Below are 15,099 nucleotides of genomic sequence, written 5' to 3'. Positions count from 1 at the left end.
CTGTCCCAGTTAACTGGCTAGTCTGTGCACTCTCAGATCCAGAGCTGTTCCCTATGAGCACAATGACCGCCTTGCCTGAAATGAATTAGGAGATTGGCTGTGATCTCAGATGAGCGGCAAGATTCACAGAGGGAGAAAGTGGGAGAAGTGTGTCCCAGGAAGCAGGGGTCCCAAGGGACAGCAGAGCCTCCTGTCCCTTCCTCCCCAGAAGGGACCTCCTGAACCCCCTCCAGGCCGGGCACGGCATTTGGTGGAAGGCCCCTGGGAAGCAGGGACGAGGAGGTTGGCAGGTTTGCAGCCGAGTTGTGGTGGGGCAGGAGTTCAAACCCCAGGCCATTTGCTCATGGGCAACCTCACTGACCTGGGTCCTCAGAGCCCCTCAGCCCCACCCAGAAGACCTCAGCTGCAGGACCCTTGGCCTGCCCCCACCTGGGCTCAAGTTGGGGGGGGCCTCAGTGGGGGCACTGCCCGGCCCTCAGACCTCCGCACCAGATGCAGGGACTTGAGCCCCAGACTGAGCCCTCGGGTGGGAGAAGGGCGGGGAGTCAGACCCTGTGTCTGCCTGGCCTTGGATGGGGAGGTCTGTACCCAGGAGCCCAGCCCTGAGACACGAGAACATCCCGCCCTTGGAGAGCCACCTGAGCCTCCCTTCCACCCCGGATGTTTGGGGAGCCCAGGCCCTGTCCGTCCCGGAGTGTGGATGCCCCTTTTTCTCCTGAGTGAGCCTGGGATCCAGGTCTGCAAAGCTGCGGCTTGTCTGGGCAGCCTGGCCCCAGGCCCTTCCAGGGACAGGAGTTAGAGACACCCCAGGGCATCGGGGTGGGGCTCTCTCTCTCTCCACAGCCCCCAGGGCTGCAGAGCTTTGCAAGGTGTTGTTTGAAGCCAAGAAAAGCCCTCCCTACCTCGTCTCCAACCCCACCCCCACCCCTCCCAGGCTCACCCACGGGATTGTACCGGCTCAGCAGGCTGAGCCTGAGGACCGGGGCCGGGCCGCCCGGGCAGGGGAGCAAAGGAGCTTCCTGGTGACCACAGTGACCCCAACAGATAGGACACCATGTGGGACTTGTCGCTGAAGTAGGGCTTCCGGACAACCCTGCCCTGGCTTCCAGAGGGAAGAGCAGCCCACGCCCTAGGAGGAGAGAGCCCCTTAGCCTCCCGCTCCGGGGCCACCCGACACAGCCTCCTGTGGCCTCAGCTCAGAACCGGCGTCCAGAAGTTTCAGCTCCTGGCACCCGCCTCGCCGCCTTGTCCCATTGCTGAGGCCGGCTCACCCTGATGGCCGCGTCCCCCCTTTGCGGTTAACGAGTATTTCGCAGGGAGGTGCTTGGAAGCAGTTCTCCCTGCCTCTTCACGCATTCTCTCCGTGCATTTAACCTGTTTGTGGCAGGGTGACTCGCGGATTCTTACTCTCTTTGGCCGGTTGTAATCTGCACTCTCGCTATTTAACCGAGGATTGGAGCTGTGTCAGATTCGGCCCCTGCAGCTGGCCCATGTGCCCGCCGCCGTGTCCCCCTCACCTTCCAAGCACCTCCTGTGTTCCTGGCTCACCACACACTGCCCCTGCCCCTGGCAACAGCCATTTCTCCCAGGAGCCAGGCTCCTTTCCAGGGAGGTGGAATTAGAAGCCACGTTCAGGGTGTTCGATGTGCTCGTTGCCACTGGGGTATCGCTGCTCCCCGGCCACCTCGGAGGAGCTGTGTGTCCTGTAGGTCCTGAAAAGCACAACTGCCCGTGGACGGCTTTAGCCCCAGCAGCCGTCTGACCCCGCAGGGCTCCCCCTGGCCGGCTCCCCTTCCCTGGCTGTGCCTCCTCGTGGGAACAGCCTGCCCGCGGGGGCCTGACTCCCCACCTCCGCCGCCACCCTGCCCCGTCCCGAGTCTCCGCTCCAGGCCTCACCCCTGGATGGACGCTGCCCTCCACTGGCTCAGCTCGGACCCTGCCCTGGGCCGTTCCTCTCACCCCACTCTTCACGAATCTGGGAGGGGCAGGAAACGCACAGGCACTTTCTGTTGAGGCCGAATAAGCCACAAGCCTCTATCAGACGGATTGGGCGCTTCCCCAACTGGCCTGGCCCACAGTAGCCAGGGGGGACTTCTCCTCTCCCCGGAGCTGAGGCAGGGTGCTCAGTGCCTGCCCCTGTGCCCATCTCGCTGTTTCCCACCACCTCACCCTGGTCCTTGGTCCTCGTGGCTGGGGGAGCCGGGCAGCCTGGAGGGTCCGGGCCAGACCAAGATGCAGGCAGACAACAAGAGACCCTGTGAGGGGCGGTACGTGCCGGCCTGCCGCACACACACTGACCCTCGTGTCCCCCGCAGAGGAAAAGGACGTGCTGGCATTCGACCTGCAGCGCCTGGCCACGCTGGCCTCAGCCTGGTCCCTGGTGGAGGCCGCTGGCCTGGACAGCCCCTCCTCCTCTGCCCGGCCCCCCGCTGCCGACCCCTGCAGGGCTCCCACACTCACCCCCCGCATGCAGATTCTGCAACGGAAGGACACCTGGACCCCCAAAACCAAGCCTGTGAGTGGGGGGGAGGGGGGGGGCCAGGTCGCCCCCGGTGCCACAACCCAAGGGGCCCCCTGAGCACCCGCGCCGGCCGCCCCCGCCGTGGGGTCCCGCCTGGGCTCACAGGCCCCCGTGCCCCTGCCCACCAGGTCTGCCCCCTGAAGGCCGCCATCGACCGGCTGGACACGCAGGAGGTAGAGATGCGCGTCCAGCTGGCAGAGCTGCAGCGGCGCTACAAGGAGAAGCAGCGGGAGCTGGCTCGCCTCCAGCGCAGACACGACCACGAGTAGGGCCCCGGGCGGCAGCCAGGCGGGCCGGGTGGGGGGCCCCCCCACCGTTGTGCAGGCCCGGGACCACCACCTCGGGGTCAGGGAGCCACCCCACGCGCGCCCGGGCTGAGCTGGGCTGGAGGCTGGCGTCCAGGATGGCCCCTGGAGGCCGTGGGAGGAAGGCTGGCGCGTTGGGCCACGTGAGGGCCCAGCTCCCCGAGTCTCGGGGGGGGCCTGCCCCGCCCCTGCAGCCCTCCAAGGCCAGTGCCCTCTGCTGAACCCCTGTCAGGGGGGCCAGGGTGGGTGCAAACCTCTGAGCACCCCCCCACCCCCGTGGCCTGCAGGAGAGAGGAGAGCTCGCGCAGCCCCGCGAGGCGGGGGCCCGGCCGGCCCAGGAAGCGCAAGTACCCCAGCTTGCTGCCCGCCCTGCGTCCTGGGGGCCAGCTCCCCAGGGGCGACGGCAAGAAAGTCAAGTAAGTCCCGGTGCGTGGGCCGCCGTGGGGTGCCCCGGGCTGGGGGTGCGTGTGGCGGGGCTGGGGTGGGCCCAGGGTGCCCTCGACGCCCCTGTCCGCACGCTGCTGCCCCCCCCCCCCCCGCCGCTTCAAGCTCCCGTGAGGACCCAGCTCCCCTCTCCCAGAGCTGTAGCCACGGACAGAGCCCGCTGCAGACCTCTCCCCTTCCCTCTGCCCCACGCCGGGCCCGGTGCGTGGCCACACCAGGTCCACACACCTGGCCGGGGCATCACCCCTGCCCGCGCCCGGCCCCCTCGGGTGCCAGGCGGCGTTGCGGAAAAGCCTCTCTGTCTGCACCGTGTAACACCGTTGGTCACGCTGCGGTGCTGCGCACGCTGTCGGCGCAGTGTTATTATCCATTACCCGCCCGGCGCACTCGTTGGCACGCTCCCGGGCCGGGCATAATTGTCCTTCCCGGCTACAAATTGCCTCTCCCGGCAGACCTATTTGCATAAATCCAACGAGCTGCTCCAAACGCGATTGGCGAGCCTGCGTGCGCGCTGCATCAATCCTGATGATTTGGTAATAATAGTTAAATCGGCACTAAATGGTTCCTTCAATTAAGACAGAGGCAAAAAATTAATCTCAGGGCTTTATGTCACAAAACATTAGCAAATGCAGAGAAGGTTACAGGGAGGGGGGTTCGCATCGCCTGTGGGCGGTGGCGGGGATAGGCCATATGGCTGGGGGGGGGGGGGCGTCTCCCCGAGCTGCCCCTCCCCCCGCTGCCCAGGTGTCCCCAGCCAGGGGACTCCCAGGCTCTCCCTTTGAGAACCAGCCAGCGCTGTCGGGGCCTCTGGCCAAGGTAGGGCCCACCGAGGCCGGAGTCTGGCCAGTGGCTGCGTCAGGGGGTCCTGGCGAGGCTGCCCCGAGCTGCCCTCAGGCCCCCGTCCCCGGAATCCCCGGCCTGGTACTTGGCATTACAACACTTCCTCCACTGACCCACAAAGCCCGGCCCTGGCTGGAGGGTAGCAGCCTCAGGACAAGGAAGGACACACAGTCGGGCCCGCCCTCCTCAAGGATCCGGCTCCCTCCTGAATCCCGGGCTCTCCCCCGCTGCGGGCCGTGCCCTGCGGTGGTTGCCGACAGCTGGGACCAGGCAGGAAGTGGAAGGTTGGGGGGGTGGGGGGTGGGGGCAGCCTCACTGCACAGCCGGCTTCCTGCCTGGTCCCCTCTCTGGGCGGGAAGGTGAAAGGTGATGTCTGTCCCCACAAAGCCAGGGTTCTCAGGCTCCGTCTGTGACTCATTTTCATTAACACCATGTGAGTCGGGGAGGGGGCAGGTGACAGGCCCGGCCCCACCCACACCTGTGGGACATGGGGAAACCGAGACTTGGTGTCAGTAGACTCCCAGGCCCCCCCCCCGCATGTGGGTGCTGGGGTTCAGGCTCCCCTCCCTCAAGAACTGGGATTAAGAGCAGGTGTCTGAGCCCAGCAGTCAGGGTCCCAGGAGGCTGGGAGGCAGACCCTGGACAGGAGTGTCTCTGGCCACTGTGCCCCGACCTCTTTCTGGCAGTGGCGGAGAGGGAGGCAGGGGACCCCATTCTCAGGAGCCTCTCTAACACCGTCCTTGTTCCAAACCGTGGTGGCCGCTGGCCTTGGCACTCACCGAGGGCCAGTCCTGGGACCGGGACCGACCTCCCCCACCCTTGCAGAGAGCCGTAATAGTTCCCGTCCCTGTTTCCCAGGTGTGAAGACTGAGGCCACAGCTGGGACACACAGTGGTCCAGCTGGCCACAGAGCCCCGGCCCCTGAGCTTTAGGCCTCCCCTCCCCGGTCAGCGAGAGGACCGGCCGGCAGGCAGGCGGCTGGGGCTCAGCACTGGTTCGGCCTCCGGGCCGTCTGGCAGCACGGCGCGTGCTCCAAGGAGCCCGGCACAGGAGCGCAGCCTCGTTCGGGAAAGGGCAGAGCGAGGACGGGGCCAGGGTGCCGAGGCGTGCCTGCAGCTGGCCCATGCCCACCTGCGCCCCCATGCCCCCAGGGCGGTGCGGTCCAGCCTGAGCCTGCTGTGTGCTGAGCTGCGGGGTGGCGAGGAGCCTGCGAGGAAGCAAAGCCGACTGGAGAGCAGCGTCTACGTGGGCCTGCAGCCGGCCTCTGCGGTGAGCACTGCAGCGGCCTCGCCCTGGGCTCTGGGGCTCGGTGAGCCTCACGGCAGAGGCCGGCCCTGGGCCTGCAGGTGTGACTGGGGCTGGCGATGCTCACTCCAGCAGAAAGAAAAAGTGCACGATGTTATAGGTCACGAAGTCTTCAGCAGTGAACCCAGTGTCAGGTGCACCCTGTGTGCAGTGGGTGGCCTGGAGGCAGCTGTCACCCCACCTGAGCATGTTGTCACCTTGCCCGGCCCTCCCAGAACAGACACCCGGGCCCTCGACGTCCGTCTCCCAAGCTCAAGTAGGGTGGGCGGTCTGGGAGGTGCCATGGAGCGGGGGATAGGGGTGCTGGGCTCCAGTGGCCGAGCCCCGTGCCCCCTGGGCCCCTTCAGTGGACGGGGGCCGAGGAAGTGCCACTTGTGAGCCGGCGCTGGCAGCGGGCAGGCTGAAGGCCACAGGGCTGAGCACAGCCACCGCCTTCCCGTTCACAGGAAAAGGTCCGGTGCAAGAGAAGCAGCGGTCAGGGCGAGCTGGCGTCTGCCATGGCCCACAAGGTGGCCCAGCTGAAGCCGAAAGTGAAGAGCAAGGGGCTGCCTGCCGGCCTCAGCCCCTTCAGGCGGAAGGAGGCCGCCCCAGGGGGACGCATCCGGAAGAAGCTGTCCAGAGCCAAGAGCACCAAGGTGCCGGGGGCCGCCCGGCACACGCAGCCGGATGGCGGTGGCGGCAGCAGGGAGACACCCAAGTTCCCAGCCCAGTCGGCGGTGGCCCCGGCACACGAGGCAGGCAAGTGGGTCCGAGGGCCGCAGCCGGGACCGCCGGGCCCAGACGGCCATCAGAGCCAGGTGGCGGCTTGTGGAGTGTGGGGGACCCGGGGACAGCCTCCCCGCCGGGGCAGCCGGGGGGGAAGGAGACCCTGCCCTGCGGCTCCCTGTGGGGCCACGAGAACCACGGGAAAGAAAGAGGCCTCTGGATACATCCCGGAAAGGGGGCTAAAAATAGCCCCTCTGCCGGCTGGAGGCGGCTTTCCTGCAGGCTGATCTGGAGGGGTTATCTGGCCTCCAGCAGGCACACGTGTCCAGAGACAGGAGCCTGGAGAACTAGGTGCTTCCTCCCCACCAGGCCTCGCCCTGCCTGCACCCAGCTTGCGCCTGAGAACAAAGGGAGGGCGAGAGGAAGCAGGAAGCAGGAGGGCAGTAAGGGGCCGGAGCTGCCCTGAGGAGGGGGATCCCCAGGCCCGCGGGCTGGCGCCCCACTGCCCAGGGTGTAAGAAAGGAAAATAGAGACAGGGAAAGGAAGGTCAGATAGCGGCTCCTCCCCTAACCCGTGCTCGTGCTCGTCCACGCACCCTCACCAGGAGGCCGGCCCAGGTGCCTGCCCCTCCCCCCCGCCCCCCAGCCCATCCACGTGCATGCAGATGAACAGATCCCCCGCCCCCAAAATGGCGTCGCTGTGACACCAAGTCATCTGGACGCTCTGCCTTCCCCAGGCGCCGGCTACGACAGCGAGAACGGCATAGATTTCTTGGGGACAGAGGCACCCCCCAAGGAGCCCGGGCTGGCGCTGCATGGGGGGGGCCGGTGTGGCCGTGCTGGGGCCCTCACCCTCTTCCGTGGTCAAGATGGAGGCCAACCAGAAGGCCAAGAAGAAGAAGGAGAGGCAGGGCTTACTAGGTAACGAGGAGGCCAGGGCGGGCTGGGGCCAGCCTGGCGGCCGAGGGCCCAGCACCCGGGACGCCTGTGACGGCCGCCCTCTCCCCGCACAGGGGCCTGCCGCCTGTCCAGCCCAGAGAGCGAGGTCAAGGTCAAGAGGCGCACGGTGAAGGCCAAGGTGGGCACCAAGCTGGAGCGGGCCCCAGGACGCAGGCCCCCAGGCGCACCAGGCAAAAAGAAAGCCAAGGGCAAGGCCAAAGGTGGCCTGCGGGCGGAGCCGGGGACCACCCCCAGCAGGGACACCCTCTTCAGCCCCGCCCGCGCCTTCACCTGCCGTGAGGAGGGCAGCAAGCTGGCCAGCGAGCGCCTCAAGAGGGCCACACGCAAGAGCACGATCCTCCAGCCGGGACTGCGGGTAGGCTCTGCGGGCACCCCTGCTACGGGGCACCCCGGCTGGCCTGGGCTCCGCGGGCGGGCGTCAGATACAGAAGGAGCTCCCACCCTGTCCCCCTTGCCCGCTCATGTGGCTCGCCCGGGGGTGAGCCTGCCCCACACCCCTGAACTCACACTCGGGGTCAGCCTGCACCACGCCCGGCGGAGGCTGTGAGCAGGGAGGCTGGGGCCCCCCTCACCGCGGTTCCTTCCCTCCCGCCCCGAACAGCGGAAGAACGGGGCCCTGTCCATCGCCCTGTCGCCACGCAACGCCAAGGCCATCCTGGGGAAGGGCAGGAAGGTGGGCAAGGTGAAAAGCAAGGCTGTCGGCAAGCAGGTAGCGTCCCCACCCCCCCGGGGCGCCCAGTCGGGGTTGCAGCCCTCTCCCGCCCCCCCCCCCCTCCAGAGGGAGTTGACCCCTCTGGCCCCCCAGGGCAAGGGCCGGGCAGTGAGTCGGCTGCTGGAGAGCTTTGCTGTGGAGGACGACTTTGCATTTGACGACAACGGCAGCTTTGAGGAGGAGGAGGAGGAAGAGGAGGAGGACGAAGCGGAGGAAGAGCCTGCTGGGGCCAGCGGTCCTCTGAGCGCGGAGCAGAGCGCCGCCCTGGGTGAGTGGCCGGGAGGCAGCCGCGGGGGCGGGGGCGGGGCCGGCGCTGACAGCCTGTCCCCTCAGCTGGCTCGTGCACCATCCACAAGGAGGATCTGCAGGACGGGCTGCCCGTGCTCATTCCCAAGGAGGACAGTCTGCTGTACGCGGGCAGCGTCAGGACCCTGCAGCCCCCCGACATGTGAGGCCCGGGTGCGGGGAGGGAGGGCAGCGGGCCCGGGCCAGGGTGGGCGACCGCGGCCCGCAGGCCCCTCTCACACGCCACGCCCCCCTCGCCCCTCAGCTACAGCATCGTCATCGAGGGCGAGAGAGGCAACAGGCAGAGGATCTACTCGCTGGAGCAGCTGCTGCAGGAGGCGGTGAGGGGACGGCCCCCATTGGACGCGCCGCCCCGGGGAGGTGGGCCTGGCCGCCCCCGCCCCTCCTGGGCCCCGCCCCCCCGCAGCTCCTCCCCCGCCCACTCACGCCCCCCCCCCCCCCCACCGGTCCTCCAGGTGCTGGATGTCCGGCCACAGTCCAGCCGCTACCTCCCACCCGGCACGAGGGTCTGTGCCTACTGGAGCCAGAAATCACGTTGCCTGTATCCAGGCAACGTGGTCCGAGGTAAGCCCCCCCGAATTCCCCACGAGGCCGCCAGCAGCCCCCCATCCAGGCAGGGGATGTGGAGCCCCCGGGGGGCAGGCAGGTGGGTGAGCGAGCGGGCAGTGCCCCAGGCGGGGGTGATGGACCGTGGTGCCGTGGCCGCTCAGGCCGGGCCGCGGGAGGCGGGGGGGGGGGGGGGCGCCAAGGTCGACCGTGACGGGGCCCTCGTCCCCAGGTGCCTGCAGTGACGAGGAAGGGGACCTGGACTCCGTGGTCGTGGAGTTTGATGACGGGGACACCGGCCACATCGCCGTCTCCAACATCAGGCTGCTGCCTCCGGACTTCAAAATCCAGTGTGAGTGCCGGGGCCGCGGGGGTGGGGCCTCCCCGTGGAGCCAGCGCCCAGGTCCCGAGGCACAGCGCTGAGGCCGCGCGTCCGCTCCGCAGGCACCGAGCCCTCGCCCGCCCTGCTGGTGTCCGGCAGCTGCCGGAGGACCAAGAAAGCCTCCTTCGAGGCCCCTCCCCCCGGCGAGACCACCGCCCCCAGCCTGTCTCCCAAGGCGCACGAAGGCCCCGAAGCCCCCAAGCCCCCGGGGAAGAAATCCGTCAGCAAAGACAAAGCTGGTACTCGTGGGACCACCCAGAACCCTGGCGTGGGGGTCCGCCTCCGGGTGTGGGGGACCGGGAGGCGCGGGGCCGGGTGGGGGGAGGGTGGAGCCGGGGGTCCCCCTGACTCTACCCGGCCTCCCCCCAGGCAAAGCGGAGCTCCTGACCTCGGGCGCCAAGCCCCCGCCCGCCGCCCCCGCCGCCGCCGCTGCCGCCGCCGCCGCCGCCGCCGGGGCCTCGGACCACTTCCTGGGCCGCCGGGGCAGCCCGCTGCTGAGCTGGTCGGCGGTGGCGCAGACGAAGCGGAAGGCGGCGGCCGCGGCGGGCGGCAAGGGGCCCGGCGTGCTGCAGAATCTCTTCCAGCTCAACGGCAGCGCCAAGAAGCTGCGGGCCCGGGAGGCGCTGTTCCCCGTGCACAGCGTGGCCGCGCCCGTGTTCGGCAACGGTTTCCGGGCCGACTCCTTCAGCAGCCTGGCCAGCTCGTACGCGCCCTTCGTCGGCGGGGCCGGGCCGGGCCTGCCCGGGGGCGCCCACAAGCTGCTGCGGGCCAAGAAGGCCGAGCGGGCAGAGGCCGAGAAGGGCGCGCGGCGGCGGGCGGGCGGCGAGTTCCTGGTCAAGCTGGACCACGAGGGCGTGACCTCCCCCAAGAACAAGAACTGCAAGGCGCTGCTCATGGGTGACAAGGACCTCGGGCCCAAGCTGGGGCGGCCCCTGCCCAGCCCCAGCTACGCGCACCCGGCCCTCGTGGGCAAGGACAGGAAGGGGCGGGCGCCCGTGCACCCGCTGCCCATGGGGCTGGCGCTGCGCAAGTTCGCGGGCCAGGCCGAGTTCCCGCTGCCTTGCGACAGCGACTGTCACAGCTCCTACTCGGACGACGAGGAGGACGGGCCCGGGCTGGCCCCCGGCGTGCCCTCCCGCTTCCTCGCCCGCCTGTCCGTGTCGTCCTCCTCCTCAGGCTCCACCACCTCCTCCTCCTCGGGCTCCCTGTCCACCTCCAGCCTCTGCTCCTCGGACGACGAGGGCTCGTCCTACAGCTCGGACGACGAGGACCCGGCGCTGCTCCTGCAGACTTGCCTCACGCACCCCGTGCCCGCCCTCCTGGCCCAGCCCGAGGCCTTGCGCTCCAAGGGGGGCGGGCCCCACGCGCACGCGCACGCGCAGCGCTGCTTCCTGTCCAGGGCCGCGGTGGCCGGCGGGGGCGCGGGCACCGGCCCGAGCGGCGGCAAGTCCAAGCTCAAGCGCAAGGAGGCCCTGAGCTTCTCCAAAGCCAAAGAGCTTTCCCGGAGGCAGCGGCTGCCCTCCGTGGAAAACCGGCCAAAGATCTCAGCCTTCCTGCCTGCCCGGCAGCTCTGGAAGTGGTCGGGGAACCCCACGCAGGTAGGTGGGCCCGTCTCCCAGCCGGGGAGGGGGAGGGGGAGGGCAGCGAGGAGCCCCTGGTGCCCAGGAGGCCGGCCTGCTCCCTCTCTCGCTTCTTTCTTTGGGTTGTCCTATTTAATGTCGACCAAACAAAAAGAAAGAAAGAAAATCAAAGGAAAACGACGAAAGAGAAAACCTTGCCACCTGATGGGACAAGGCAGATGACCACAGCCACCCTGTCCCCTCCAAGTCCTTGTCTCTGCCTGTAAGATCGTGTACAGGATGTTTGCACTGGGGCAGGCAGCCTGTTTTTGTTATTGTTCTTTTTAATGTTTATCTTTGAGAGAGAGAGACAGAGGGGTGAGCTGGAGAGGGTTAGAGAGAGGGAGACACAGAATCCAAAGCGGGCTCCAGGTCCCGAGCTGTCAGCACCGAGCCTGACGCGGGGCTCGAACCCACGAACCGTGAGATCATGACCTGAGCAGAAGTCGGACGCCCAGCCGACTGAGCCCCCCAGGCGCCCCAGCGTTTCTCGAGCGGCAGAGGCCCGCTTGGTTGCGCGTCTTTCCGTGTCCGTGAACAACACAGGCAGCTCCGCGCGTTTTGAGCACCTCGAGCACCTCGTTGCATGGACACGAACGTTGTTCTTTGCTAATACTCTACGTGTGGACGTCCGGTTGTCCGGGGCGTGTTGTCCTTGCAAACGTGTGTGCACTGGACGCCTCGTGCTCTCTCCCCACCTCACCCCCGCCTCAGGTCCACTGTTCCTTTATGGGCGCTTTGGATCTTGACATCCTGACCGGTGGGCAGGGTAGGTCTGGGTGTGGCCACCTCGTCCCGGACCTCTGGCTGTGCTGGCCTTCCTCCAGCCGCCACGGTGCCCCGCGTGGACCTGGGGTGCCCGTGCACGCACGCTTGCACACACGACATGCCGTCTGTCCCTCCTGCGTATTCCCTCCCCTTGTGTGTGTGTCCCTGTCATTCTGTCCTGGCTGCCGCCTGGGCCCCCTCATTGCCCTCGGCCTCCGGTTGTGTCCCTGCAGAGGCGGGGCATGAAGGGGAAAGCCAGGAAGCTGTTCTACAAGGCCATCGTCCGGGGCAAGGAGACACTGCGCATCGGGGACTGTGCCGTCTTCCTGTCGGCCGGGCGGCCCAACCTGCCCTACATCGGCCGCATTGAGAGCATGTGGGAGTCCTGGGGCAGTAACATGGTGGTGAAGGTCAAGTGGTTCTACCACCCGGAGGAGACGAAGCTGGGGAAGCGGCAGAGTGATGGGAAGGTGAGAGAATGGGGGAGGGGGCGGTGCCCCGTAGGGCCCTGGGGCAGGAGAGCTCAGGGCAGGTGGGGAGCCTGTGGGGGGCCCTGGGGCAAGTGGGGAGCTTGGGAGGACTGGGCAACAGGGCAGCCTGAAGGGGGCCCGGGACAGGTGGGGGGCATGCAGGGGGCCTGGGGGAATGGAGACCTGGTGGGGGGGGTGGCAGCCAACACGGGAGGAGTAGTCTCATTCGTGAACACCCCCTCCCCGTCCCCGACACCGCGGGGCCTCCCAGCCCAGGGCCACCACCGGGCCTCACAGGAAACGACACAGGGTCCCTCCCTGGCCTCCATGGCTCCCTGTGAAAGGGGTGGTAGTTTCACCGTGGGGGGCACGCAGCCCCCCCCCCCCACGGCCCGTACTTCCAGGTGGAACACACCCCACCGCCCTCTGGTGTGCAGGAGCCCAGGTTTGCAGGTGGTGGGCACGGTCCACAGGCTGACCGAGCAACCCTGCCCTGGGGGCGCGAGGCCTCGGTCCCAGCGCTGCTGCCCGCCCCCCCCTCCCCCCCAGAACGCGCTGTACCAGTCCTGCCACGAGGACGAGAACGACGTGCAGACCATCTCCCACAAGTGCCAGGTCGTGGGGCGGGAGCAGTACGAGCAAATGACACGGAGCCGGAAGTGCCAGGACCAGGACCGGCGGGACCTCTACTACCTGGCGGGCACCTATGACCCCACCACGGGGCGGCTGGTGGCAGCCGACGGGGCGCCCATCCTGTGTTGAGCCCGGCTGCGTGGGCAGAGCCGGGGAGCCCCCCCCCCACCAACGCCGCAGCCAGGAGCAAATATGCAACCCCCTGACCCCGCGGCGGGCGCCGGCTTCGCATCACTGTCCCTGGCGAGCGGGCGCTCCCGCGTGCGGCCCGTCCCGTCCGGAGAGTCGTCCAGCCTGGGCCGGCCCAGCCGGCGCCCCGGATCCCCATCGGCCGTTCCCGAGAGATTAGAATCCAAGCCATATTTTCCCTAGTACCTCCGACTGTCTCCCACCAGGGAAAGCAGAAATCAGGTGTGTTGTCTATTTATTTCTCTATGTAAATATTGTATTTCTGCGGGAAGTTTTATGGAAAAAAATAGTGGAAAAGGATTTTTTTCCCCACACGCGTGACAAGGGTGTATGTGCATGTGTGCGTGTGCGTGTGCGTGTGTGTGTGGGTGTGTGTCTAGGCTTTGTTCTGGGGGGTTTTCGTTGAAAATGCACTGTTTTGCTCAGCCTGGCTGAGTTCCGACGGGGGCGTCTGTGGCGACAGAGGCAGCTGAGGGTGGGGGCGGCCACAGGAGGGGGACCCTCGGGTACACCACTCATCTCGGGGGCTGAGATGGAAGTCACACTCGACTTTATTTCCTTTTAATCCACCTCCTAGGAAGACCGTATTGGGGGGCGGGGCAGGGGAGGAGGGCGATGGTGAGGGTCCCTGGGGAGAGAAGGGATTCCGGAAGCTGAGATAAAAATCAGGATCAGCGGGTCCCCCAGCCCGGGATCGTGACAGCAGCCATAAATGTATCTTACCTCTGTTAAAAACGAAACAAAAATGAACAAATATTTTTAAGTATCGATACGAAAAAGTGATGTTTTCATTTTATTTCCTGATATTCCAAGTTCTTTCTGATTTCCGTTTTGATGGCCAATTTGCCTAGCCTCCACTCAGAGCAGGGACGGGATTGGCCCCCACCAACTTACATGGAGGTTTCTGGGCCTTCTCTGTGGCCACTGGGAAGGCAGACAGCATGACCAGTTGGTGCCTGGGGTGCGGAGCGAGCAGGGGTCCCTCCTGCCCGCCCGAGCCCACACCCTAGCCGAGTGCAGGGAGCACCCCTCCGGGGCGCTCAGCCCTCCACCCAGTGCTGGACGGGTGGCCCAGACTCTCGGCGCCACCCCAGGAGCCTCAGAACACTTGTCACCTCTTCACTTCTCCAAGAGAGAGACCGAGAGGGAGACAGGGCAAGCCAGACGCGGCCCAACCACCCTTGTCCCTGAAACGTACTGAGGGCCACATGTCCTCATGTGCCACCACACCCACTGGGAGCCCCCGGAAAGCCCCCCACGTTAGTCACTTCCTTAGGACGAGTTTTTGTGTGACCACAGACCTGCAGCCCAGGTCCCCGGGAAACATGGGGTGTCGGCAGGTGCCCGGCACCCCAACCCGGCCCCTCTCCGCCCCCTTCCTTTTCAGCCAGGAAACCATCCCGGCCCCACCTCCCACTCCCGGCTCCGTGGGAAATGCAGGGGCGGGGGGGGGGGGGTCCCCTGCGCCCCGGCCTACCTCTCCCACCCCATTCTCCCCTTTGTCTCCGCACGAGTGCAATATTTCATTCCTGGCGGTCACCCGGGAGGCGGTGCCCGAGGGCCTGCTCGCGGCTGGAGAAGCAGAAGGCTGCCCGGAGGAGAAGACCTGCCCGGTGCCCGGGCGCCGAGTGGGGACAGCCCGGCCGCAAAAGTTCGAACCCCAGGCACCGAGCGAAGGAAACCCTTTTTCTTGGCCCTCGTGTCGATTCTCTGCCCTCCTCCCCCGCCTTCTCTGCCTCTTCTCTCTCCCTCTATCTGTGCGCGTGGGCGGTGCGGCCCTCCCTCTAACCGTGGTTAGACCTGGCGAAGCACGACTATTGTACATGTGTAAATTAAGATGGTTGGATTTTTTTTTTCCAATGTAAACACTAAAAACAAACAAACAAAAAAAAAACAAAACACAAAGGTTTTATGAACAGCAAACTCTATGTAAAGGCATTTTAGTATTAAATTTTTTATTGATAACTTGCTTAAGAATAAATATATGAACTATTGTACAGGTGTTCAGTGGTCCGGAGTCCTAACTGTGCCTCGGCGCCCGCGTGCACTTCGCACGGCAACTCCTGGAGGCCCCGGAGGCTCGGGGGTCCCGGCGGACGTGCCCAAGCCCCACGTCCAGGCCTGGGCCGGGTCTGTCCCCGTGTCAGCCAGAGCGGAGCCCCTGGGCGCCGAGCCCCGCACACGTGACAGGACCGTGCTACCTGTTTCTGGGGTGGCTTTGGCCTTCGTGACCCCCCAAGATGTAGGTTCCCCTCTTTACAGGTCTCACCAGAGCTGAGTCAGGTTGTCCACGTGACCAGGGCAGGTGTCCCAGAAGAGAGGAGGGAGGGTCAGCCCCCACAAGGCACAGGGGGGAGGGTGGCCTCCAAAGTGCCGTGGCCAGCTGGGGGAGGGG

At 66.7% G+C, this 15,099-nt stretch overlaps 1 protein-coding gene across 1 annotated transcript in view; it reads left to right on the top strand.

Annotated features, from left to right (window-relative positions):
- The window catches only part of BAHCC1 (BAH domain and coiled-coil containing 1), a 65,723-nt gene extending 51,017 nt beyond the window's left edge, over window positions 1-14,706 (top strand). Inside the window, 18 exon segments of the mRNA XM_053892272.1 lie at window positions 2,316-2,515; window positions 2,650-2,786; window positions 3,114-3,242; window positions 5,262-5,379; window positions 5,862-6,153; window positions 6,857-6,936; window positions 6,938-7,040; window positions 7,133-7,434; window positions 7,681-7,788; window positions 7,885-8,059; window positions 8,125-8,239; window positions 8,342-8,417; window positions 8,553-8,661; window positions 8,876-8,995; window positions 9,088-9,264; window positions 9,395-10,623; window positions 11,646-11,882; window positions 12,432-14,706. Of these exon segments, the coding sequence (XP_053748247.1) occupies window positions 2,316-2,515; window positions 2,650-2,786; window positions 3,114-3,242; window positions 5,262-5,379; window positions 5,862-6,153; window positions 6,857-6,936; window positions 6,938-7,040; window positions 7,133-7,434; window positions 7,681-7,788; window positions 7,885-8,059; window positions 8,125-8,239; window positions 8,342-8,417; window positions 8,553-8,661; window positions 8,876-8,995; window positions 9,088-9,264; window positions 9,395-10,623; window positions 11,646-11,882; window positions 12,432-12,644 (3,920 nt within the window). The 3' untranslated portion in view covers window positions 12,645-14,706.
- The last annotated feature ends 393 nt before the right edge of the window (window positions 14,707-15,099 follow it).

Source organism: Panthera pardus, unplaced genomic scaffold (genome assembly GCF_024362965.1).
Source record: "Panthera pardus isolate Hobbes unplaced genomic scaffold, ASM2436296v1 HiC_scaffold_3, whole genome shotgun sequence".
Lineage (NCBI taxonomy): Eukaryota > Metazoa > Chordata > Mammalia > Carnivora > Felidae > Panthera > Panthera pardus.
The sequence above is the reverse complement of the archived record's forward strand: the minus strand, read 5'-3'. Positions and strand labels throughout refer to the sequence as shown.